The 23,034-nt window shown below is 39.6% G+C and overlaps 1 protein-coding gene, 1 non-coding gene and 1 pseudogene across 3 annotated transcripts in view; all 3 read left to right on the top strand.

Moving 5' to 3' along the window:
- Window positions 1-23,034, top strand: part of IQGAP2 (IQ motif containing GTPase activating protein 2) — a 449,634-nt gene that overhangs the window by 269,219 nt on the left and 157,381 nt on the right. For both annotated transcript variants that reach the window (XM_066273593.1, XM_066273594.1), the window contains exons 9-12: window positions 2,909-2,996; window positions 6,215-6,378; window positions 9,044-9,204; window positions 21,476-21,600. In XM_066273593.1, the coding sequence (XP_066129690.1) occupies window positions 2,909-2,996; window positions 6,215-6,378; window positions 9,044-9,204; window positions 21,476-21,600 (538 nt within the window). The remainder of the gene's footprint in view (window positions 1-2,908; window positions 2,997-6,214; window positions 6,379-9,043; window positions 9,205-21,475; window positions 21,601-23,034) is intronic.
- On the top strand, window positions 10,127-16,282 carry LOC136334029 (UBX domain-containing protein 4-like; annotated as a pseudogene).
- On the top strand, window positions 21,827-21,955 carry LOC136336712 (small nucleolar RNA SNORA11). Its single transcript, XR_010731539.1, has one exon. It is a non-coding gene; the product is annotated as a small nucleolar RNA SNORA11 (small nucleolar RNA).

The following is a 23,034-nucleotide window of genomic DNA, read 5'->3' on the forward strand; positions in this document are numbered from 1 at the left end:
CTGTGTTGTAAAGGCTCTGTCTGCACTCCGCTTCCACTTCCTCGCCAGCTCTCCTCTTCCCAAGCTCTTACCAAGTCAGCTCCAGCTGCATTACTGAAATGACCGCTTCACCTTACAGCCTTTTCTCAACGGGTGACTTCCGCCAGCCTCAGGCACACTGGCCCCACCCTCCCCACCTGCCTGGAGGTTGTTTGCTCCCCTGCCTCTGTGCTGCTCTGTCACTGTAATTCTCCTTGGCATCAGTTGGTGTCTCTTCTTCCTCTTCCCTCTAAATGTAGAGATTCTTCAAGGTGTGACATTGAGTCACTCGCATCACTGTTCTTCAAGTCAGCTTACCCACTTACTGAAGAAATCGCTCTCACCTTCATACCAGGCCCCTTTCCTCCTCCAGATAACACCATCTTGCTGTCCCACAGGCCTTGCCATTGACCACATCAGAAGCGTGTTCATCTCACTGCCCTTCTCGCATGTGTGCTCCTTGCTGACGTCCCTTTGGAACGACTTCCACGTTTCAGAACTCTGTCGTGCCCATGTGCCCTATCCATCACTGTCTGCTGCCTTTCCTTGTGAGGCTTACATGCACCCACCTATGTCCACTCTCATCACTCACCTCACCCCCGCCCCTCCTGATCTGGCCTCGGGACTCCTTCAGCACCCTCCTGCTGGGTCTCCCTGCTTCCTTCATTCTCCAAGCGAACCCTTCTCAGAGCTAGAGGTTGAAAAATTAGTCTTTAACTATAGACCTGAGGTCATTTCTCCAGAAACCTCTCCTGATTCCCTACTGCCCTAACTAGGTTAGGTCCAGGTTCTTTTCTTGTTCTTAAAAGGCCCCCAAATACCCAGGCTATCTCCCCATCATTCTGGCTAGCCCTGGACACTCCAAGCCTTCCCACCTTTGTGACCAAATTCTGCTGTCTCCATCCTGCTCCCCACTTGACCTTTAACATTACTCTGCTGCTCCAAAACCTCAGTTGTTGTCTGATTTTTAAATTCTCTCCAACTTCACTGTTGGTGGGACTGTAAAGTAGTACAACCATTATGGAGGAAAGTATGGTGGTTCCTCAAAAAACTGCAAATAGAACTACCTTATGATCCAGCAATCCCTCTACTGGGTATATACCCCAAAACCTCAGAAACATTGATACGTGAAGACACATGTAGCCCCATGTTCATTGCAGCACTGTTCACAGTGGCCAAGACATGGAAACAACCAAAAAGCCCTTCAATAGAAGACTGGATAAAGAAGATGTGGCACATATACACTATGGAATACTACTCAACCATAAGAAATGATGACATCAGATCATTTACAGCAAAATGGTGGGATCTTGATAACATTATAAGGAGTGAAATAAGCAAATCAGAAAAAAACAAGAACTACATGATTCCATACATTGGTGGAACATAAAAATGAGACTAAGAGACATGGACAAGAGTGTGGTGGTTACCAAGGGTGGGGGGGGAGGGAGGACATGGGAGGGAGGGAGGGAGAGTTAGGGGGAGGGGGAGGGGCACAGAGAACTAGATAGAGGGTGACGGAGGACAATCTGATTTTGGGCGAGGGGTTTGCAACATAATTTGATGACAAAATAACCTAGACATGTTTTCTTTGAATATATGTACCCTGATTTATTAATGTCATCCCATTACCATTAATAAAAATTTATTAAAAAAAAAAAAAAAGAAAAAAAAATTCTCTCCAACTGAGTGTGCACTTTTCCCATAGAATTTATTCTGTTGTACTATGTATGTTCATTATTTGTGTTTTTTATTAATCTGAACCAAATGAAGTTGCCAATATTTTTTTTTTTTAATAAATTTTTATTAATGGTAATGGGATGACATTAATAAATCAGGGTACATATATTCAAAGAAAACATGTCTAGGTTATTTTGTCATCAAATTATGTTGCAAACCCCTCGCCCAAAATCAGATTGTCCTCCGTCACCCTCTATCTAGTTCTCTGTGCCCCTCCCCCTCCCCCTAACTCTCCCTCCCTCCCTCCCATGTCCTCCCTCCCCCCCCACCCTTGGTAACCACCACACTCTTGTCCATGTCTCTTAGTCTCATTTTTATGTTCCACCAATGTATGGAATCATGTAGTTCTTGTTTTTTTCTGATTTGCTTATTTCACTCCTTATAATGTTATCAAGATCCCACCATTTTGCTGTAAATGATCTGATGTCATCATTTCTTATGGTTGAGTAGTATTCCATAGTGTATATGTGCCACATCTTCTTTATCCAGTCTTCTATTGAAGGGCTTTTTGGTTGTTTCCATGTCTTGGCCACTGTGAACAGTGCTGCAATGAACATGGGGCTACATGTGTCTTCACGTATCAATGTTTCTGAGGTTTTGGGGTATATACCCAGTAGAGGGATTGCTGGGTCATAAGGTAGTTCTATTTGCAGTTTTTTGAGGAACCACCATACTTTCCTCCATAATGGTTGTACTACTTTACAGTCCCACCAACAGTGAATGAGGGTTCCTTTTTCTCCACAGCCTCTCCAACATTTGCTATTACCCGTCTTGTTGATAATAGCTAATCTAACAGGGGTGAGGTGGTATCTCATTGTAGTTTTGATTTGCATTTCTCTAATAGAAGTTGCCAATATTTAACTGGTTTTGATATTCAAAAAATGGCACTATCAAGGAGTCCAATGTCACGTTTACATTAGAAAATTAGGCCTTCTCAGAAATTCACAGGGTCTGTTGTTTATCTTCTCAGTGCGTGCTGGGCATATCTAATGCTAGTGCCCTACACAGAGTGGGCACTCTTATTAAACGTTTATATGGCATTCAAATGAATGGTAGTGAATGGTTTTTATCACTCCTTGGATTTTTGCTTTTGACTATTGAGCTTTGGAAATATTTAACCTCAGGAATCAGTGAAGACTTTGTTTTACAGGATAATTGTATTTCAGAAGAAGAAAGAGATGCATATGAAGAACTGCTGACACAAGCAGAAATCCAAGGCAGTATCAATAAAGTCAACAGTAAGTCACGGAGTCTACAAAGGAAGTGGGTACTCCTACAAGATATGAAATTTCCTTGTCAGAATCTCAGCAAAACTCTCAATCTGTACCCTTGTAAAACTGCCTTACATGATGAAAAGTCCACTAAATGTCAGTGTTGCTCTGAATTATGGTATATCATCTGACAGTTTCCTATAGAGCAGTTTTTGGTCATCTTGACCCCAGTGCATGCAAACTAGCTCATAGTGTCTTGAAGCTAGTTTGTCTGCACCTTCCTGTTTCATCAGAGGTACAGTGATACATGTTTTGAACCTATCCCTAATTGGGATATTGATGGTTATTTAATAAAATATTATGACTTAGAGGTTGTCATTCCTTGCCCATGACTCTGTGGTGGTACTTGATTAGAATTATAAAAGGTATCATTGACAGCTCTACTCTCTATTTAATTATTAGTCTATGGTTTATAAGAATTATTTCCTTACAGCTTGTGTAACTTTAGTGCAAGTGAATGAAACTTGATAGGCCAATAAAATTGCCCAGTGACAGGTTTAAATCCACATCCCTGAGACTCTGTGGAGTTGTACAGTTCAATTCTCTTTGGTATCTAGTTCAGTCATATAACTATAAAAAACAGAAAGCTCAAGGATTTAAAATAAGCCAATGCAAGTTTAAATACAGTAATCTTTTTAGTAATCTTTTGCCCCTTTCTAATAAAATTTATTTTTACTTAAAGCAGTAAGGAATTCTATTTGACATTTATTTCTCGTAGGTCAACCTAAATAACCCACACATACACACACGCACACTCTCACATCAAAAACAAATATATGAAAGGCTATTTTGCTCATTTAATAAGTCATGCAAACTGTCTGCCAAATTTAAATATGGAATATTCACTAATTACAACATTCTTAAACTTTGTCCTTGATTAAACATCCTCTACAAGCTTTGAATGTTCTTCATCACTCTTAACACCTTCAAAACAATACAGACCTGTAGGTATAACTCTGAAGTTTGCTCCTAAGTTGCTAATAGAGACACATTGAAAGGCTTCAAACAGTAATTAAGGAGGCCCAGAGAACACTGATGTATCTAGGAGTTAACAACCTAGTAGGTTTGAAAAATTATCTCACACATACACTGGGTATGAGCTCTAGGGTAACTACTTTTTTAAGGGAACACATTAACAATTTGAGGTGCTTATTCCTACTATTTTAATTCTTAATGAATTTTGAACATGTTGGTGATACATGAAGCACAATTTCAAGTGTTTCTTTCTGCTCTGTTTAGAAGCTGAGAATTTCATTATTTTTGAGAGAAATGAATTATCAGAAGAAATTAAAGACATCTGAAGTCCATAGGCTTAGTGAGGAAATAGTTCCATAGCCTTTTTGCCATCCTTTATTTTGAAATGTTTATATTTCATTTTCAAATTAAATAAAATGCCTTATATAAATGCTTTTGTAATTTACTCCATGACAAATTTAATGCCAAAATAGGCATACTTTTCTTTCCCCATTTTCAAGTAAAGGCATGAGATGATTTGTACTGTTGTGTAACCAGCTGAAATTACAAAAGACATTGCAATGTTTGATGGTTTTAATGGTGTAGAACATGATTATTTTGAGGTTTTTGATCTCTCCCTTTGGAAAATTTATAGTCCAGTTGAACTAGAAGTCATCTTGAAAAAAGCCCTCAAAAGCATGTTTTAGTCAGTGACATGACAGTGAGACAATTGTGTGCTTCAAAATAAGTATGTATAGCTACTTGACAAGGTTTTACCAACCAGGTATGTTATTATATTAAAACGTTCAGGTGTCTACATATGTAGCAGCCGTAATTATGGTGTAAGTGACCATTTCGATGGTAATGTTTCCAGCTCTGTCATCAGAGCTTTCAGCTTTGTTTGAATTACAGTTTTTTACCTTTGGCATATGCACTCCATTCATTACATGACCTATTCTGTTAAGGTCAGAGCTGGAAATTCTGTTAAATGCACAGTATAAAAGAGTGGTTAAGCTTACTTTATTTTTGTTTTAGAAGAATGGTACGTTAAGAGTGTTTTAAGGATGTGATTTTTCTGGTAATGTTTTATCCTCCAGTTGTGTGAACTCATAATAGTTTTCAGAGGTAAAGCAGGATCCCATCAAATGTCATCAAAGACACAGCAGAAAGGTTCCAAATAACCTTAACAGAACAACCAACTCCTGACCTTTCTTTCTGAAATTCTTTTATTTGTCATATTAATTCTAAGAATAAAAAAGTGTTTGGTGTCTTGGCATCCTTTAGAATAAGTAAACATTTGTTGGGAGTGTGGCATGGGAGTGATTACATTAGTTGTCTTTCCTGCTATCGAATGATGTCCTTAGTAGGAAGATTATTGAGGATAGCTCCTAGAGTGGAAATATTGTCATCTTTAGAATAATCTTAGCTATAGTACACAGGTAGTTGTGTAGTAGGGAGGCCCACTTACCCTTGAAAAGCTCTAGAAATCTATGGGTTGGTATTAGTTCCACTACCCTAGAGCTTCCTTCACAGGGCAAAATCCTGCTCATTCTGTCTGCTTTGCTGTTGCTGGTAGAAGCATTCATCACACATTCTTCTGTTGGTCAGCAATTCTGTTTCTGTTTTCTGAAAACTAGGCTGAATGAATCCAGTTTGGTCACTAAAATTCAGGTCTTTGTATTCTGAACATTGCAACTGGTAGAGACATCACAGAGCCTATTATTAGTTCAGAGAATGTCAGCTAGGGCATTTCTATGATCAGGGCTTTTTTTTTTCAAGATTAACTGAAACTAGAACAGTCTTACTACATCATATGAATTCTGGTTATAATATTTTTAAAAATAGACCTGATTTATTTTTTCTTAAGAATCACAATTCATAGAACCCAGAGTCAAAGGAGAATGTTTTGAGCACTAATACCGTCCATCTCAAGCAGCAATATGTCTGAGTGTCTCCCATGGGTTCTCTGTGGTTCTGATTCAGAGGGAGGACACAGCAGTAGGGCAGGGCTTCCCACAGTATCAGTCCCCTTGGGGAGGTGATACTAACACACAGGATTAAAGAGAAGTATCTCCAACCATTTCCAAGGTTCTGCCTCTCTCCAACTGTAGCCTTTCAGAGTTCATGGACAGTGAGTCCTTAGGTTCAAAGCCTCGGACAGCTAGACTGGTTGGGTCAGGCCACAATGGGGAAAGTGGGCATTCTGATGGCCTGTGACTCCCCACCCTCAGGGCTGGCTGCAGTGGACCACATCAATGCTGTCATTCGGGAAGGAGACCCCGAGAACACGCTGCTTGCACTGAGGAAACCAGAAGCCCAGCTGCCTGCTGTTTATCCCTTTGCTGCTGTCATGTATCAGAACGAACTTTTCAACCTCCAGAAACAGAACGCCATGGTATGTCAGAGGAGACTGTGCTTAGGGAGAGATCAATTATGAGTCCGTGAGTTAGGTGAACTCATAGCCATCCCCAATCTCACTGGCCTTCCTGGACCAGTCCCGTGGCTGCCTGCCTCCGTAACTCCCACTTCATCTTCTTCCAGAATCTAAGAGCATAGTTCGAAAATGGAGACGGGGCTCTACACAAATACACAGTGAAAGCAGGTGCTTCTTATTCTCTGTGTGACTTTGAAATTTTGGGGGATGACTTTTAAACTATACTGAATTTTTTTTAATGTTTTCTTGATACAGAAAAATAAGCTTTAAAATATCAGCATTTCTAGAAATCTGCATTCAAGAAAGAACATTAGCACCATGGCTTTAATTTTTGTAAATTTATGCTCCTTTATCTGCTAATAGTATTGAACAGTAATAGTCACATAAGACTAGAGTAATTAAGACCATGTGTACCACAAATTAAGCCAAACAATGGAAGAGAATGAAAAGTACTGGAACAGGGCCAAGAATTTAGAGCTAGGTTTTCAAAAAGATGGGGAAAGGAATGAAATCCTCAACAAGTATTTCACCCTTTGGGAAAGAAAACATGACCTCACTACACATATTAGAATAAATTTCCAATTTAAAGGTTAAATGTAAAAAAATTTTTTAATGAAAGTTCTAAGGAAATGTAGAAGGACATTGGATCTTAAAGATCAGAAACGCACTGATGTGCCGAAAGTACAGGGTGAGGGGCGGGGGGCAAAAGCATAAAAAGGCAACTCACACAATACCTAATATTCATAATGACAAGCACAAAAAAATGTTCAGACTCAACCAGAAGTAAGTAAATGGACATCTAAACAAAATACAACTATTTTAGAAATCAGCCTGATAGAGCTGGGAGGGCTAAGCCAGTATAGGTACAGATTTGGGGCGGCAGGTGCCTCCTGCACAGCTGATGGGCGTGGGAATGGTACAGCCTTTCTGGAGAGTGATCTGAGTGATGTGTGTCAAAGGCTATCACCCATTTTCCTGGCAACTGTATTCTTAGAAAAAGGATACAAATCAAAAGGCTATAGCCATGAAGATGTTTCACAGCATTGTCTCTAATACTGAGAGGCAGGAAACAAATCACATGTTTAATAACAGGTTGCTCACACTAATATAAGTGAGGAAAACAAGATTAAAATATATAGCATTATCTTAGTTTTTTGTAATTAGAAAGTAACAAGTCAGTTTAACAACACCTCTGTAAATGTTTGCATGAATTAAAAACAAATAGAACAATATATACTAAAAGGGCTGGGGTGGTAGGACTTCTTTTCTTATTCTTGCTTTTCAAGACTTCCTGTTTTTTCTAGAAAAATGCCATTTTATAATAAAAGAAAAACAGATTATTTCTTTAAATTGCATTTACATTCTGTGATCAATATTTTCTCCCATTTCTCTAGCTTTGAAGCCCAAAGCTACTAGAACTCTACAACAATCATTCATACCCAGCTCAGCTTGTCAATAATCAACCAGAGGTGTTCAGACCTCTCTTTAGTTTTCCTTGTCATTTTTGCTGTATTAGATATTTGTGGCCAGTTCACTGAAAAGGGTAAAAGATGTGAATCTCAAATGATTCCATCCTTCTCTTTACTTGTGATTTTATACTTTCCCTATGTATTAAACTTATAGTTAATATGAGATATTTAGATAAAATTTATTTACATGTTCCCTATAATAACTCTTTCTTCCCATTTGCTTTGAAAGGAAAAATTATGCTTTGTTACTCTAAAATCATTTTGCTATAAGATTTCTGTGGAGATCAAGAAATCTGTAACATATTTTAATATAAACATTATAGTATATATTCAATACATGTAATATTCTATAAATTGTAAAAGCTGTAAAGATATATATCAGCTTCTTTATTAATTCATTTCTATGTCCCGTTTGTGTTTTTTCAGTATATGGAAGAAATAACCTGTTGGAAGTTAGGCCAAGTCAGTATAAAATGGTTAAATGGAAGAGAACATTAAAGGGGGAACATGTTCTGAAATCTAAGATGTACTTTTTAAATAAGCCAAATTCAGATTTATAGATCATATAAATGTGGAGGTTCTTATTTGCTTTACCAAAAGATTTACCTCACATTTCTTCATATATCTAGACCTTATAATACATTTTTAAATTTTTACCCATTTATAAAAATGTAATCAACTTTCTTGAAACTAGAATCAATATTCTTCGCTTAAAGATTTTTATACTCTCTAGAGCTATAACTTTTAGGTGAAATTCTTTCCTCTTTTCCTTCTCCTTAATTCAAACTGAAAATTATTAGTCAAGTGGAAACGTTGCCTCACACTCTCAGTGACAACATTGTCTAATCCTTGGCTTAATTGTTTAGTGGGACTGAGCCTGTGAGCAGCGAGGAGAGCTGGAAGCAGGAATCAGCTATGGGGATACAGATGTTTGTGGAGTCATAAATGTTGGTTGTAATTAACTCAGGCCCCAAAATCTCTAAAAAAAAAAAAAAAAAATCTGTTCTTGAAAGCCAATGAAGAATAGATAACCAGTGAGCCCTTTTTCTCCTGGGTTCTCAAGACCTTTGACTTTTCATCGTTCTTTGAAATGTGCGTTATAAATCCCTACTACATCCATGAGGTGTGTGAATTTATTGCCATATGTTTCCCAACAGAACTATTTGGCCCACGAGGAACTCTTGATTGCAGTGGAAATGCTGTCTGCTGTTGCTTTACTAAACCAGGCCTTGGATAGCAATGATCTTGTGTCTGTGCAGAATCAACTCAGAAGCCCAACAACAGGCTTCAACAATCTGGACGAGACATATGTGGAGTGGTAAGAGGTTTTCCAAACTTCTTTTCAATGCAGAACTGTATGTTTGGCAGATCTCACAAATTAAGGATTTGTTGCTTACTGAAATCCATATATCGCATGCTCATTTTCTTAAAAGCTAGTCTACTTTGTTTTGTTTTTGTTTTGTTTTGGGGTTTTTTTGTATTTTTCCGAAGTTGGAAACAGGGTGGCAGTCAGACAGACTCCTGCATGCGCCTGACCGGGATCCACCCAGCATGCCCACCAGGGGGTGATGCTCCCCCCATCTAGAGCGTCGCTCTGTTGCAACCAGAGCCATTCTAGCGCCTGAGGTAGAGGCCATAGAGCCATCCCCAGCGCCCGTGCCAACCTTGCTCCAATGGAGCCTTGGCTGCGGGAGGGGAAGAGAGAGACAGAGAGGAAGGAAAGGGGGAGAGGTGGAGAAGCAGATGGACACCTCTCCTGTGTGCCCTGGGCGGGAATCGAACCCGGGACTCCTGCATGCCAGGCCAATGCTCTACCACTGAGCCAACCGGCCAGGGCCTGTTTTAAAAGTCTCTAATATTACAGTTCCTATTTACAGTATTCCTTTTAGGGAAACAGAGTCTGAAAATGATCATACTATGGCAATTGGTGGCTGATTTCATCATTAGCAAACGTTATTTGATAGGTTAAGAATAGAAGTATTAAAAATATATCTTTCTTATACCTTCCTTTGGGCTTCTTTTGTAGATGACAAAATGTACAAAATACATTAATATTTAATAATCATCCAGTCCAGTTCTCTTATGTTACTGATGAGGAAATTGAATATAGATTTGTATCCAAAGTTTGGCCATTGAACCCTAAACCCCATTTTCTGACTGTTAAACCAAGGGAATCCTGAGACCACAGTGGATCATGGCAATGGGTAGTAATCTCTGTATTTTTTTTGTGTTCCTTAAAAATGCTACTAAATAGTACAATTGGTAGTATTAAACACATTAGAGCAGATCTAGAGAGAAATTTAGGGGCTGGAATAAGGAACCCAATGAAAGATTCAGTAAGACCAAAGCCCAAGTCAAGCACCCAGGTATTGTTTATCCTTTTGACCACCAGGGGGCGATGTCTGCTAAGATCTTGACAAAAAGTCTTCACATCCTGATTCTGGAACTGCTCAAATAGCTAAGTAGAGTAATTCTACTGAGTCATGTACAATTATACAGGGGGAAAATTTTTTAACTTCTTAAAAGTTTAAAAATGGTGTTTGAGCATTTATTCTATGTAGACAATGTCCCCAACGTAGTAGGACAGTAGGTTTTTCTTGTGTTTAGTCTTTTTAGAGAAACTGATACTCTTTATATCACATTAATTTGGCCACCTGGTTCATATGATGTCTCAGAGTCTCTTTCCAAGGTAATTTATCTCTACCACCACTGTTTCTATTAAAGGCACCACCCTCTCCTCCAAGCTTAGAAACTTCAAGTTCACCTTGAGTATTCCTCTGCCCCTCTGCCAGGCACCCTTGTACTATAAACAGCTGCTCACCTCTGTTCCTGTCAGCAGACAGGCTGTGTGCATTCTACCTCTGCAGAATGTTTCCATTTCCCAACACCACCTCATGCAGACATTTCACCTTTGCTTCTATAACAACCTCCAAATTGGTCTTCCTACATCTTGTCTCCTCATTCTTCCCTAGCCAGGCCTTGCCCTGCTCTGTCAGTGCTGGAGTAGGCGACAGAACTGGTCACTGCATTCTGAAGTCTAACAGGCTACTGGGGCCTTAAGGAGAAACTTGATGAGAGAACTGTCCAGACTCTCCTGCAGACTTAGCACCCCTGGCCACTGCCCTCTAAATGACAGTGACCCTCCCTTCAAATCACTCATTTTGATTATCAAAAAATCCTCTCATTCCCTCATCCCAATTTACAAATAACTCATTAAAGAAGTGGTCCCACAGCCCATTTGAGAACCACTTTTTATACCTGTGGTTAACTGGGGCCTACAGGGACAGCCTCAGAGTTAAAATATTCTGTATAAGAAACATAAAATCTGTGTTTGTTTGAATTATCTTTTTAAAAATTTGATGGGGCTCAGTGCCACCTGTGGTATGTAGTGTCACATGACACGGCGTATCCCTGGAGGCCCCTGACAGGCTTTGTTCCTCTATGCGGGGTGGGGGGGGATGAGGCAGTGGGGTTGAGGATGGGTAGGGCGAGCCAGCCCCCGGGACACAGAGACAGCACAGTGAGCGAGCACCTAGGCCCAGTGGAGGGAGCTGTGGTTCCAGGGCACCAGACGGGCCACCATCGTCACCCAGGAGGAGCAGCACAATCTTCGCAGTGTTCGTAGCCAATGCTAATCAGCAGTCTACACAGATGGCTGTGAGTTGGGAAGATGAGAAAGTGACAGAAGCATCTTCAAATGGTTTTATTGCTATAAAATTTATACCAAAAGTGAAGCCTGCCTCTGATTTTGCAGATCTATCCTGTAATGTGCGTTCCACCCAGTTTCTTTATTGGAGATCATGGAATTCCCTTCAAAGTAACAGCAGGATGTGTTTCTGCAGATGAACTTGCTACCAGAATTCAGAGTCCAACAGGTGTACTTGTTAAAAGGTGAAAAGTCTGTGGCAAATGGCAGCCAGTCAGAAAGTTCTGTCTCTACTCTGTCCACCTCATTTGAACCTAACAACACTTCTGAAAACTCTCCATCCAGAATTGTAGAGCTCTTGAAACACTGCTCACTTCTGATACTGATGAAAAGTCAGATTCTGCAATAGGAGGAGGAAGGCCAGGCCATGCCCCTCCATCTCAGCAGTTTAGTGAATGTTCACATCAGAGGACCTCACTGTCAGTGGAGAGACTAACCAAAACCTTGAAGAGAGGAGAAAAGAGAAGAGGAAAGAGGAAGAACAGAGTGATTAAGAAGGAAATTGAGAGGAGAAACACTAGAAAAGAAATGTTAGATTATAAAAGAAAGCAAGAAGAAGAATTAACAAAAAGAATGTTAGAGGAAAGAAACAGAAAAGGCAGAAGATAGGGCAACTCCAAAGCATGTCAGACAGCAGATTGCATTGGGTCGTGCAGAGAGAGAGCTGCTCGTTTTGCAAAGACAAAGGAAGAAGTAAATAGTGTGTCTGTAAAGTCATGGTGCACTTTTGACCAGTCACAGGAAAACAACAAAAGATGATAGAAATGTGAAATCTGCACCAAATAAAAGGAAAACTCTCCCAGTTTCATACCTATTCGGTGCAGTTTGATGTGGGCTCACGCACAGATTTTTTAGGGCTCCTTAGGTAGCTATCCCGTATAGCCTCTACAGACTCATCACTGACTGATGGCCTACCAGGACGGGGTTTCTCCACCAAACTGCTGGTTTCCTTCAACTGCTTTTCCCGCCGAGTAATGTTATTCCTATGTGGTGGTGCTTCGTTATAAACGCACCAATATTCACGTTGCACTTTGGTCACGGATTCAAATTTAGCGAGCCACAGAATACACTGAACTTTCCTCTGTACCGTCCACATCTCGACTGGCATGGCCGTGGGCTGCTCCACTGTATACACGGTGTTATATCATCATCTGCGCATGTGCACATGCTGCCACATCATCCTACAGAAACTGGGAGGGTTCTCCTTTTATTTGGTGCAGATTTCACATTTCTATCGTCTTTTGTTGCTTTCCTGTGACTGGTCAAAAGTGCACCATGACTTTACGGACACACTGTAGAAGCTGCTAAAGCTGCTGCCTTTGGTGGCTAAATAGGCGGAGATGGAAGTTAAGAGAGATGCTTCTGCAAGAGGAAGAAGCACAGTTGCAAGAATTCAATTTCATCTTCCTGATGTTTCTTCCTTTACAACTTGATTCCCTGTGATGCTTCTCTAGAAGAGGCAAGGCTGTTTGCTGCACAGACTGTTGGCAACACAGACTGTTGGCAACACTTAACGGTCATTTCTCATTAGCAACCATGTTTCCCAAGAAAGAATTTACCAAAAACTATAAAAAGAAATTATTGGTTTGGCACTTGCCCCGAGTGCTTCAGGGGTACTGTTGTCAGCAGGAAGACCAGCTAAATCCATGGAACATTCTCCCAGTGGAGACTTTTGGACTTTGTTGGGGACAGTACTTTACCCATTCTTGGCATCTGGCAATTGATTAGCAACTTAATACCAATCCTCTTCCTGCACAGACCCCAGTGAGAGCAGCATCTTTGGAGTCCTCAAACCTTGCATCATTTAGCAATTCTGAAAAAGGGGAACCTATCAGAAAAAGAGTGCTGGAGAAATGGGAAGACTTTAAATAGGAGGGGAAGATATATAAATTGAGGCCTCAAGATGATAGTGAAGATGAAAACAGCACTTGGAATGGAAATTGTACTCAGCAGATGTGTGACAAGTACATTATGTGCAGTAATCATTGTTTCTCCTTTGATTTATTCCAACTGACATGCTACTGGGAAAGTACGTTTTCTAACCTATCTATAAAGTATCTCTCTGTTCCTGCTTAGTGGGCTAATGTTAACTCAGACAAGTCAAGAGATAAAAGAACTTGCTGCTAGGTCTTTACATATTGTAACCAACTGCCAGAAGCCTAAAAAAATCCAAAGGTCTGCCACAACCTCTCTATCAGCTTTCTTATTCAGTACTTCATATGCTCATTAGCCCTGTGTTCTCAGATGATATGTTTTGTTTAGAGCTATTTTGCTCCAGAAATCCTGAGCCCACACAGAGTAACTGGTATGTCACTGAGTAATTTGACTCTGAGTGAGAGCATTTTAACTAACCAATCAGATGACAGTTTTTTTTCTCTTTCCATTCATCAGCTACAAGCAAAATCTTGTAGTTTTTAATCTTAAACACTGAATAAAAAATCTTTTTGAAAAAAATAATAGATTTAAGCATATTCTGGTCACCCAGATGACCCAGTGCAGACATGAGACTCCCAGGCCCCCTTTGGTTCCTGTACCGACAGTTGCAATGACCTCAGTGACCTTCATATTTCACTTTCAGTGTCAGCTTTTAACCTTTTAACCCAGGTTCTTAGAAGCCCAAGTTTACAGGTTTTCAAGGTTTGGAGACACTGCTGGATCTTGGCACTCCCTGTGGTTTTGCAAGTTCATAGCTAAAGAGTGTGGGCACAGCCACCTCAGTAAACTTACAAAGTCTCTACCTGTTTATCATGGCTTCCATCCTTGGGACTGTGTTTCCCCAGAAAGTTTCTTTTATTTAATTCTCACAAAAGTTTTAAGTTATATAGGTTGGCATTGACTCTAGGCATATGCTGTTCCCAGATTAATTGTTCTAAAATGTAGCTATGTTTATAATGCTCCTCTAAATGTTCCCAGTTCTCATCTGAGTTAAGAACAGGCTCTTCACTCTAATCCTATTGTTCTGGCCTTAACCAAGCAGCTGCATCTCTCCTTGTATTTTGCCCTTCAGCCAAGTTGGATCCAAATGTACTGTGTGCTTTCTGGCCTGTCTGCTCCCATGCAGGCTCCTCTCACCACCAGGAATGTAACACCTGTCACACATCTCTGCTTGGCACAGTACTGGAATTTCCAAGCCCTGCCAACCATAGATGACACTTCATGGATTATTTCCATGCTTCTACCCACCCCTGCTCAGGTCATCTCCTCTGAGAATTGGCTTGATATTGTTAGAGGAACACAGTCTTGGAGCCAAACATCTAATTCTGATTCTTCCTAGTGAAGCCCTTTTCTCTTCATCTGTAAAGCACAGAGACCAAATAAAAACATCTACTCTGCATTAGAACAGTTTTGAAAAGTGCTTTGTTCAGTGCCTGTCCCAGGCAAGGTGCCCCACCACTAAAATTTTCTTCCACTTCTTCTTCTTTGGAACCCCATGAAGTCTACTCTTATGGACTATATCTACTTTGTGGCCTTTCCTGTACACTGCTGTTATACTTCTGGGAGTTTTTGTCATCATATCCACTAGACCAAAAGCTGCTTAAAGTATTAAGACTGCATCCTGTGCTTTTTAATATCTTTGTGGTGGCTGCCACAGGTTTGTATATAATAAGTGCTGAATAAATATCTGCTGAACTAAATTGGAGTTTTAACCTCTAAACTTCCCAAGTCTGTTAGGATATAATCTTTCTAGTCTGCCCCTGGCAGATGGTAAAGAGAGCTCTGACAGAGGTGAGGAGGAAAAAAAAGGACACGGACCTATTAGGCAAACTGCAGGAAACTTTCCAAAGTTGATGCCTTTAGTACTCATATGGAAAAGCCTGTGGAACTCTGTTGTCTTTCCCCTAAAATCCATTCCCTTTGACTAGTGTTTGTACATTTCTAAACAAATGGTGGGTAATTGTGTTTGTTTCTGTGTTTTCTTTATGCTTTCTTTTATTCCCGTAGGATCATCAGGTAGATGCTAAGCATGTGAAATGCCCATAAGAATTTTGCATTCTTTTCTAGAATGGTCCCACCTATAAGGGATGTGAACCAGTGCAAGGTGCCATTTATCCATATTGTTATATACTACATATTGTATCCATGTTATATTATATATTACAAGTGACACAGTATCTTCTTAGGTTTGAGTAACTTAGTGTGGTGAAAATGTTATACATAACAGTTAAGCAGTGTCAAGCCTACATTTGGTGATGCCTCATTCAGCCACAGATCACTGGGGAACAAAATTTTTGTTGCATCCACAAAAACACTTGATCTTACCTAAATTGAGTATACTGATCTCAAATATGACATTAGTTTTTCTCTATAAGCTACAGTTTTTTTGCATTTCAAGATTTTAGGTTTTCATCTTATTGTAAAATTTTCAACATTTAGTTTAACATAATAAAGTCTTCTTGGGCATCATTTTTGTGAAAATATAGTAATTTATATAATGCAGTAAATATACTAATACACTAAAAGATATGATTGCATCAGAATTTGTCTACAATTTCAAAATAGAACATATTAAAACACTTATTTTAATCATAAAATTTGCGCAAAACTTATTTAAATTCTATTCAGGCAAAAATTTGCATTTGTAGCTCTTACATTTGTGTACTTGTTGAGGACAATCTCGTTTGATGCCCCAGCACTACTCATCACTAACAGCCCCAAGATTTTCGGAAAACTTATCAAGGTGACTGTTTAGGAAGTGAATCTTTTTTTTTTTTAATATTAATATTTTTTTATTAAATTTAATGCAGTGACATTGATAAATCAGGGTACATATGTTGAGAGAAAATATCTCTAGATTATTTTGACATTTGATTGTGCTGTATACCCCTCCCGCAAAGTTAAATTGTCTTCTGTCACCTTCTATCTGGTTTTCTTTGTGCCCCTCCCCTCCCCTAACCCCTCTCTCCTTCTTCACCCCCTCCCCCCTCCCCCAACCCCCCCGCCCCTGTTGCCATCACATTCTTGTTCATGTCTCTGAGTCTCATTTTTATGTCCCTTCTATGTATGGATTCATCTCAGTTTTTTTTCTGATTTACTTATTTCACTCTGTATAATGTTATCAAGGTCCATCCATGTTATTGTAAATGATCCGATGTCATCATTTCTTATGGCTGAGTAGTATTCCATAGTATATATGTACCAAAGTTTTTTAATCCACTCGTCCTCTGACGGACACTTGGGCTGTTTCCAGATCTTCGCTATTGTGAACAATGCTGCCACAAACATGCGGGTGCATTTCTCCTTTTCGAGCCGTACTATGGTGTCCTTGGGGTATATTCCTAAAAGTGGGATAGCTGGGTCAAAAGGCGGTTCGATTTTCAGTTTTTTGAGGAATCTCCATACTGTTTTCCACAGTGGCTGTACCAGTCTGCATTCCCACCAGCAGTGCAGGAGGGTCCCCTTTTCTCCACATCCTCGCCAGCACTTATTCTGTGTTGTTTTGTTGATAAGCGCCATTCTGGCTGGTGTAAGGTGATATCTCATTGTGGTTTTAATTTGCATTTCTCTAATGATTAGTGATGTTGAGCATTTTTTCATATGCCTATTGGCCATCTGTATGTCCTCTTTGGAGAAGTGTCTATTCATCTCTTTTGCCCATTTTTGGATTGGGTTGTTTGTCTTCCTGGTGTTGAGTTTTACAAGTTCTTTATAAATTTTGGTTATTAACCCCTTATCAGACGTATTGTCAAATATGTTCTCCCATTGTGTAGTTTGTCTTTTTATTCTGTTCTTGTTGTCTTTAGCTGTGCAAAAGCTTTTTAGTTTGATATAGTCCCATTTGTTTATCCTGTCTTTTATTTCACTTCCCCGTGGAGATAGATCAGCAAATATATTGCTCCGAGAGATGTCGGAGAGCTTACTGCCTATGTTTTCTTCTAAGATGCTTATGGTTTCACGGCCTACATTCAAGTCTTTTATCCATTTTGAGTTTATTTTTGTGAGTGGTGTAAGCTGGTGATCTAGTTTCATTTTTTTGCAGGTAGCTGTCCAATTTTCCCAACACCATTTGTTAAAGAGGCTGTCTTTACTCCATTGTATTTCCTTACCTCCTTTGTCAAATATCAGTTGTCCATAGAACTGTGGGTTTATTTCTGGGTTCTCTGTTCTATTCCATTGATCTATATGCCTGTTCTTATGCCAGTACCAGGCTGTTTTGAGTACAATGGCCTTATAGTATAACTTGATATCAGGAAGTGTGATACCTCCCACTTTATTCTTCTTTTTTAAGATTGCTGAGGCTATTCGTGTCCTTTTTTGGTTCCATATAAATTTTTGGAATATGTGTTCTAGGAAGTGAATCTTAACGCTCATATTACATCCAATGTCACAGACAACCAACAGCATCCTTTGAACCAGAAGTTCATAGTTTTCTGCTTTTTTGTTGCCAAGGAAGTTCTATGTAACTGCCACAAAAGACTGCCATGCTGCTTTCTCCTCCTTATTCATCTTCCTGGCAAATTTTTCGTCATGTATGAGGGTTCGAATTTGAAGTCCATTGAATACTCCTGCTTCTATCTTCTCAAAAGACAAGGCAGGAAAAGCAGAAATAATATGTTGAAAGCATTCACTTTCTCTATTCAAAGCCTGAACAAACTGCTTCATTAAACCAAGTTTGATGTGAAGTGGGGGAAAAATGATCCTGTCTCGATTAACTACAGGTTCATTCACAATATTCTGCATCCATACTTCCAGAGATTCACGTTTCGGCCACTCTTTCTGTGTCCAGCGTTTCTCCCGAGCTCGGCTGTTCCACAAACACAGAAAGCAAGGATACTTTGTGAAACCTCTCTGTTGTCCTAGCAGGAAACTTACCATTTTAAGATCCACACAAATGATCAGTTATGCTCCTCATACTTCAGAAAGGCAAGGACAATTTTTATGTCATTATAATCTTCTTGCAGATGAGTTGAATAACCAATTAGAACCGCTGCATAAACATTACCATTGTGTAGAGCTGTCAAGAAATAGCCGCCATTCTGTTGGACTGTAAGTGGTAACACCTAGCTGGCTGAGAAGACTATTGATATCATGACAGTTAACAAAGTCTTTGTCTTCGGGAAATTAAGACCACAAAAATTTGTTCACACTTCCTGAAATGTGATACTTGACCTGACCAGTGAAGTACATTCTTTTCTTGAAGCCTGGAGGCTAATAACTCAGCTGCTTTCTTTGATAGACCCAAATCTCTTACTAAGTCATTCAATTGGGGTTGGCTAAACTGCTGAGGGGTTAATGACTGATTGGCATCAGAGGAAGACCCTTCAGATTCTACAACCATTTCCTCATGCATCTTATCAAAATACACTTGATCACCATGTTCACTTTCTTTATCCTTAGAAGAAATAAAACCATTGAAAACAGGAACCGGGACTGTCTCAGGGTGTGGGACAGGTCGTATTGCTGAAGGAATATTAGGATATGCGATCATATGCCGTTTTTTCTTGCCGATGCCCTTTGTATGGATCAGACAGAAATAACAGTCGCTGCTGTGGTCCTTAGGTTCACGCCAAATCATAGATATACTAAAAGGCATTCTTTTGCGTTTTCCTTTTATCCAGTCATGAAGTATTTCCTCACAATTATGACACACAATATGAGGAGCCCGATTCTTGTCTTGATGGCCAAGGGGAACTTGAAAATAGGCAATATAAGCACGTGTCACAAATGATGAAATATTGCACTTTTGACGTTGAAGTGTGTAACAGCCACATATATAACAGAAGTGTCAGGACTATTCTTATATTTACACCTACTCGAAGAAGCCATTATTCAATCTTAAAACAAAATAAGAGAGTGTTTTTATCAGATAATAATTTTTTACATTTATAAACAACTACAATTATGTAAAAGTGATGTTTGTAAAACATTAATTGCCTTGTGGTTATGTTCAATCCAAGAGTCATTGCCCTTTAACTCCAATTTAAAAATTTTTTTTTATTAATTTTTAGAGAGGAGAGATTGTGTTTGTGAGAGAGAGAGAGAGAGAGAGAGAGAGAGATAGAGAGAAGGGGGAGGGAGGAGCAGGAAACATCAACTCCCATATGTGCCTTGACCAGGCAAGCCCAGGCCGGTTATGAACCGGCGACCTCAGTGTTACAGGTTGACACTTTATCCACTGCGCCACCACTGGTGAGGCTTAACTTCAATTTAAAGACCAATGCATGTCATTAACTATAACAAAAAGAAATTAAAATTGCATAAAAACTAGAGCATGCACCAAAAAAGGGATTTCAGATTTGGAATCAGCGATGCAGAAATATATAGAAACAGTTCTAAAATCTCATGCAACAGAAAATGAAAAAAAAAAATTTGTTCCCCAGTGTAAATGAATCACCACACTGCCACTTCTTATTCTGAATGATGTTTTTCTCTCTCAAGCTGCTCTCTGTGGAAGATTCCTCACTATCACCTTGAGGCATGCAGAACTTTGAGAAAATTTGTCACAACAGAAAAACAGTTTTAGACTTAATGTGGTGTTAATTCTTTTAACCTGTCTTAGGAAATTCGCAGGTGCTACTCAGAAGTCCAACTGCATAGTAAATCAATATGCACCTAGAGGATTGGTCTTCAAGTCCCTGGAGTGACGCAAAAGCAAACTAAACTATCGCGTGTCTTTACTTTGGGCTACAATGGCTCATATTAGCTTATGGCTGTGACATTGGTTCTGTAATTTTTTTTGTATTTTTCTGAAGTGAGAAGCGGGGAGGCAGAGAGACAGACTCCCACATGCACCCAACTGGGATCCACCAGCAAAGCCCACTAGGGGGCGATGCTTTGCCCATCTGGGGCATTGCTCCATTGCAACAGGAGCCATTTAGCACCTGAGCCGGAAGCCGTGGAGCCATCTTCAGCACCTGGGCCAACTTTGCTCCAATGGAACCTTGGCTACAGGAGGGGACGAGAGAGACAGAGAGAAAGGAGAGGTAGAGGGGGGGAGAAGCAGATGGGCACCTCTCCTGTGTGCCCTGGCCAGGAATCAAACCCAGGACTTCCACACCCCGGGCCGACGCTCACCACTGAGACAACAAGCCAGGGTTGGTTCTGTAATTTTTAAATAGGAAAATTGATTATTGAGCAGTGAAAATTTCTTGCTAATATATCAAGATGGATTTTTTTTTTCTAAAATCTCTCTGGATAAGAAAAACAATTGTAGTTGACCCAACTCTGTTTTCCAGAGGGTGGTGCAGAATGGGTAGAGTCAGGAGTGAAGTGTGAGATTGCTGCAGTGAGGAGGGGACACGAGAAAGGTTTTTGAGTAGCTGCTCTGCAGCCTTAGGAGAAATGGAGTGATGAGGAGGAATTAGAAGATGTCTGGTTCAACTCGTGCACCACCTCTTCAAGAAGACATACAGTAGAGATATGTGTTACTCAGCAAGGTTTTTGGAAATGCATTTGCATTTTGATTCCTCAGTGGGCATATTAGATCTCAAGATAACCCTTCTATTTTAGGGTTACAGCTTAGATTTTGGGAAGAACAAGAGTAATAAAATGAACCTTTGATGATAGAAGGGTTTAGAAACATGGCCATTCAGAGCCAAGACATGCAAAAGGGAGAAAAATTAGTATTTAAAAAAAAAAAGCAGTTTCACAGAGTTGAGAATGTCTAAGTTTTTGTTCTGTTTTGTTTTGCTTGAGTAAGGTACAAAGTTGGATTTTGAAGAACTTTCATTGCATAGCATTTGTACATAAAATATTTTTAAGAAAAAGAACCCTAGTGGGCTTGCTGTATGTTGACGAAGCTGCATGTGACAATTTACTTGTCTTTCCACTTTTCTGTCGAACCTCATAACAACTCCTTTTGACCCCTTGTGTCAAAATAAGATGTATAACATGAACAAAGAATGAATGGCTCTGATTAATGTCATGATTTCTTTCACTTCCACAGTTATGCAAATGAACTACTCTCCATTAAACTGGAAGTTTTGTCCCAAGGGCAAGAAAACATAAGCTGGAATGAAATTCAGAATTGTATTGATATAGTTAATATTCAGATTCAAGAAGAAAATGACAGTAAGTATGGAGTACTTTCTTTCTCTAGTATAGTGGGAGAGTAAGGTGTCTGGACAGCTTAGTTCTCTAGATTAGAGGGCCACGCTTTTGCACATGGAGCCCTATGAAAGCTCCCACCTCTAACATTTATATATGTATTTGCCTTTACTACTATACCAACATATTGTAAACATTACAAAGCATACATAATAATACATGAAAGGACAGAATAAAATATATGTACAAAGGGGTATGATCAGAGCAGTGCACCTGAAGAATGGCTCCTCTATTTACAACACATCCAATAGGAACTCGAGTTTACTCCTCACAGGTGGCAGGATACTATTACATTCCTGTGACATTACACCCTATACATGGAAAAAAAAACATAAATAGTGGTTCCTGATCATTTTTATTTATTGGTACTTCAGAGATGACTGTTGTATGTAACTCAGTTTTTTAGGCACTCAGCTTTATTTTGACCTTTCATTTGGGTGTCTTTCTGAGACATAACCTACATGCCTGCCCTAGGAAGAAACTGGAACATAATCTAACTATTGCTTTATAATCAGAAGTCATGATAATTTGTTGTGTTTCTAGAAAATATGAGCTACAAGCATGAAAGTAGACGGTCCCAAGAAGCTATGCCCTGAAACATGCTCTCTTGAATGTTAGCCTGATTTATTATTATTTAATGTTCTAAGTTTAGGATAGTAAAGTTACTCCTGAGGTAAAGTGGATGACTTTTTTAGTTAATTACATTTGCATAGTTTTCTCTTTTTACTTTTTCCTGTGAACAGTTGTGCCCAACATTAAGGCTGAGTTTGTTGGTGGTGGTAGTGGTGGTGGTGGTTGTTAAACATCTCGCTCTAGCCACCAAATAGAAAACAGAGCCCAGGTGTGCCTTGACATCGTGTATTATGGCTATACCACTGTTACACTGATCCCTGGATACTTTCTTCCTTTTGATCTTCACAAGTTGTATACAAATCTAAATTTCCTCTTTGCAACCACACAGCTCTCTGCTCCCTCTTAGTTTCCTTTCAGAGAGTATTTGGAATCCCTGTAATCAGATGGTTTATACATAGCCCGCTTAGCTCTTGTCTGACACATTGGCTGGAAGATGGTGGTTCTTGCCAGATGTTAGTCAAGAAAGAAGCTCTAATTTGAGCAGATGTTTAACATCTACTGGAATCTACTGGGGAGGGGAGATGCTGGTGTTTGTGTCCTGTTACAAAGCTCAGTGCCCCAGCCCTCTGTCATGCTACCTTCCTCTTTAACTTGGGGAGTCCTACAGCTATGGTTTGGGTGCTTTGGCTAATGCCTCCCAAAAGTAGGACTTCTCTCTTTGGGTAGGCAAAATAAGGAATCATGTCTCATCTTTGTTTTATAACTTTTTCTCATTTTTAATTTTTCATTAAAAAAATTACATTGAATTTATTGGAGTGACATCAG

The sequence above is a fragment of the Saccopteryx bilineata genome, chromosome 4 (assembly GCF_036850765.1).
Source record: "Saccopteryx bilineata isolate mSacBil1 chromosome 4, mSacBil1_pri_phased_curated, whole genome shotgun sequence".
In the NCBI taxonomy this organism is placed as follows: Eukaryota; Metazoa; Chordata; class Mammalia; order Chiroptera; family Emballonuridae; genus Saccopteryx; species Saccopteryx bilineata.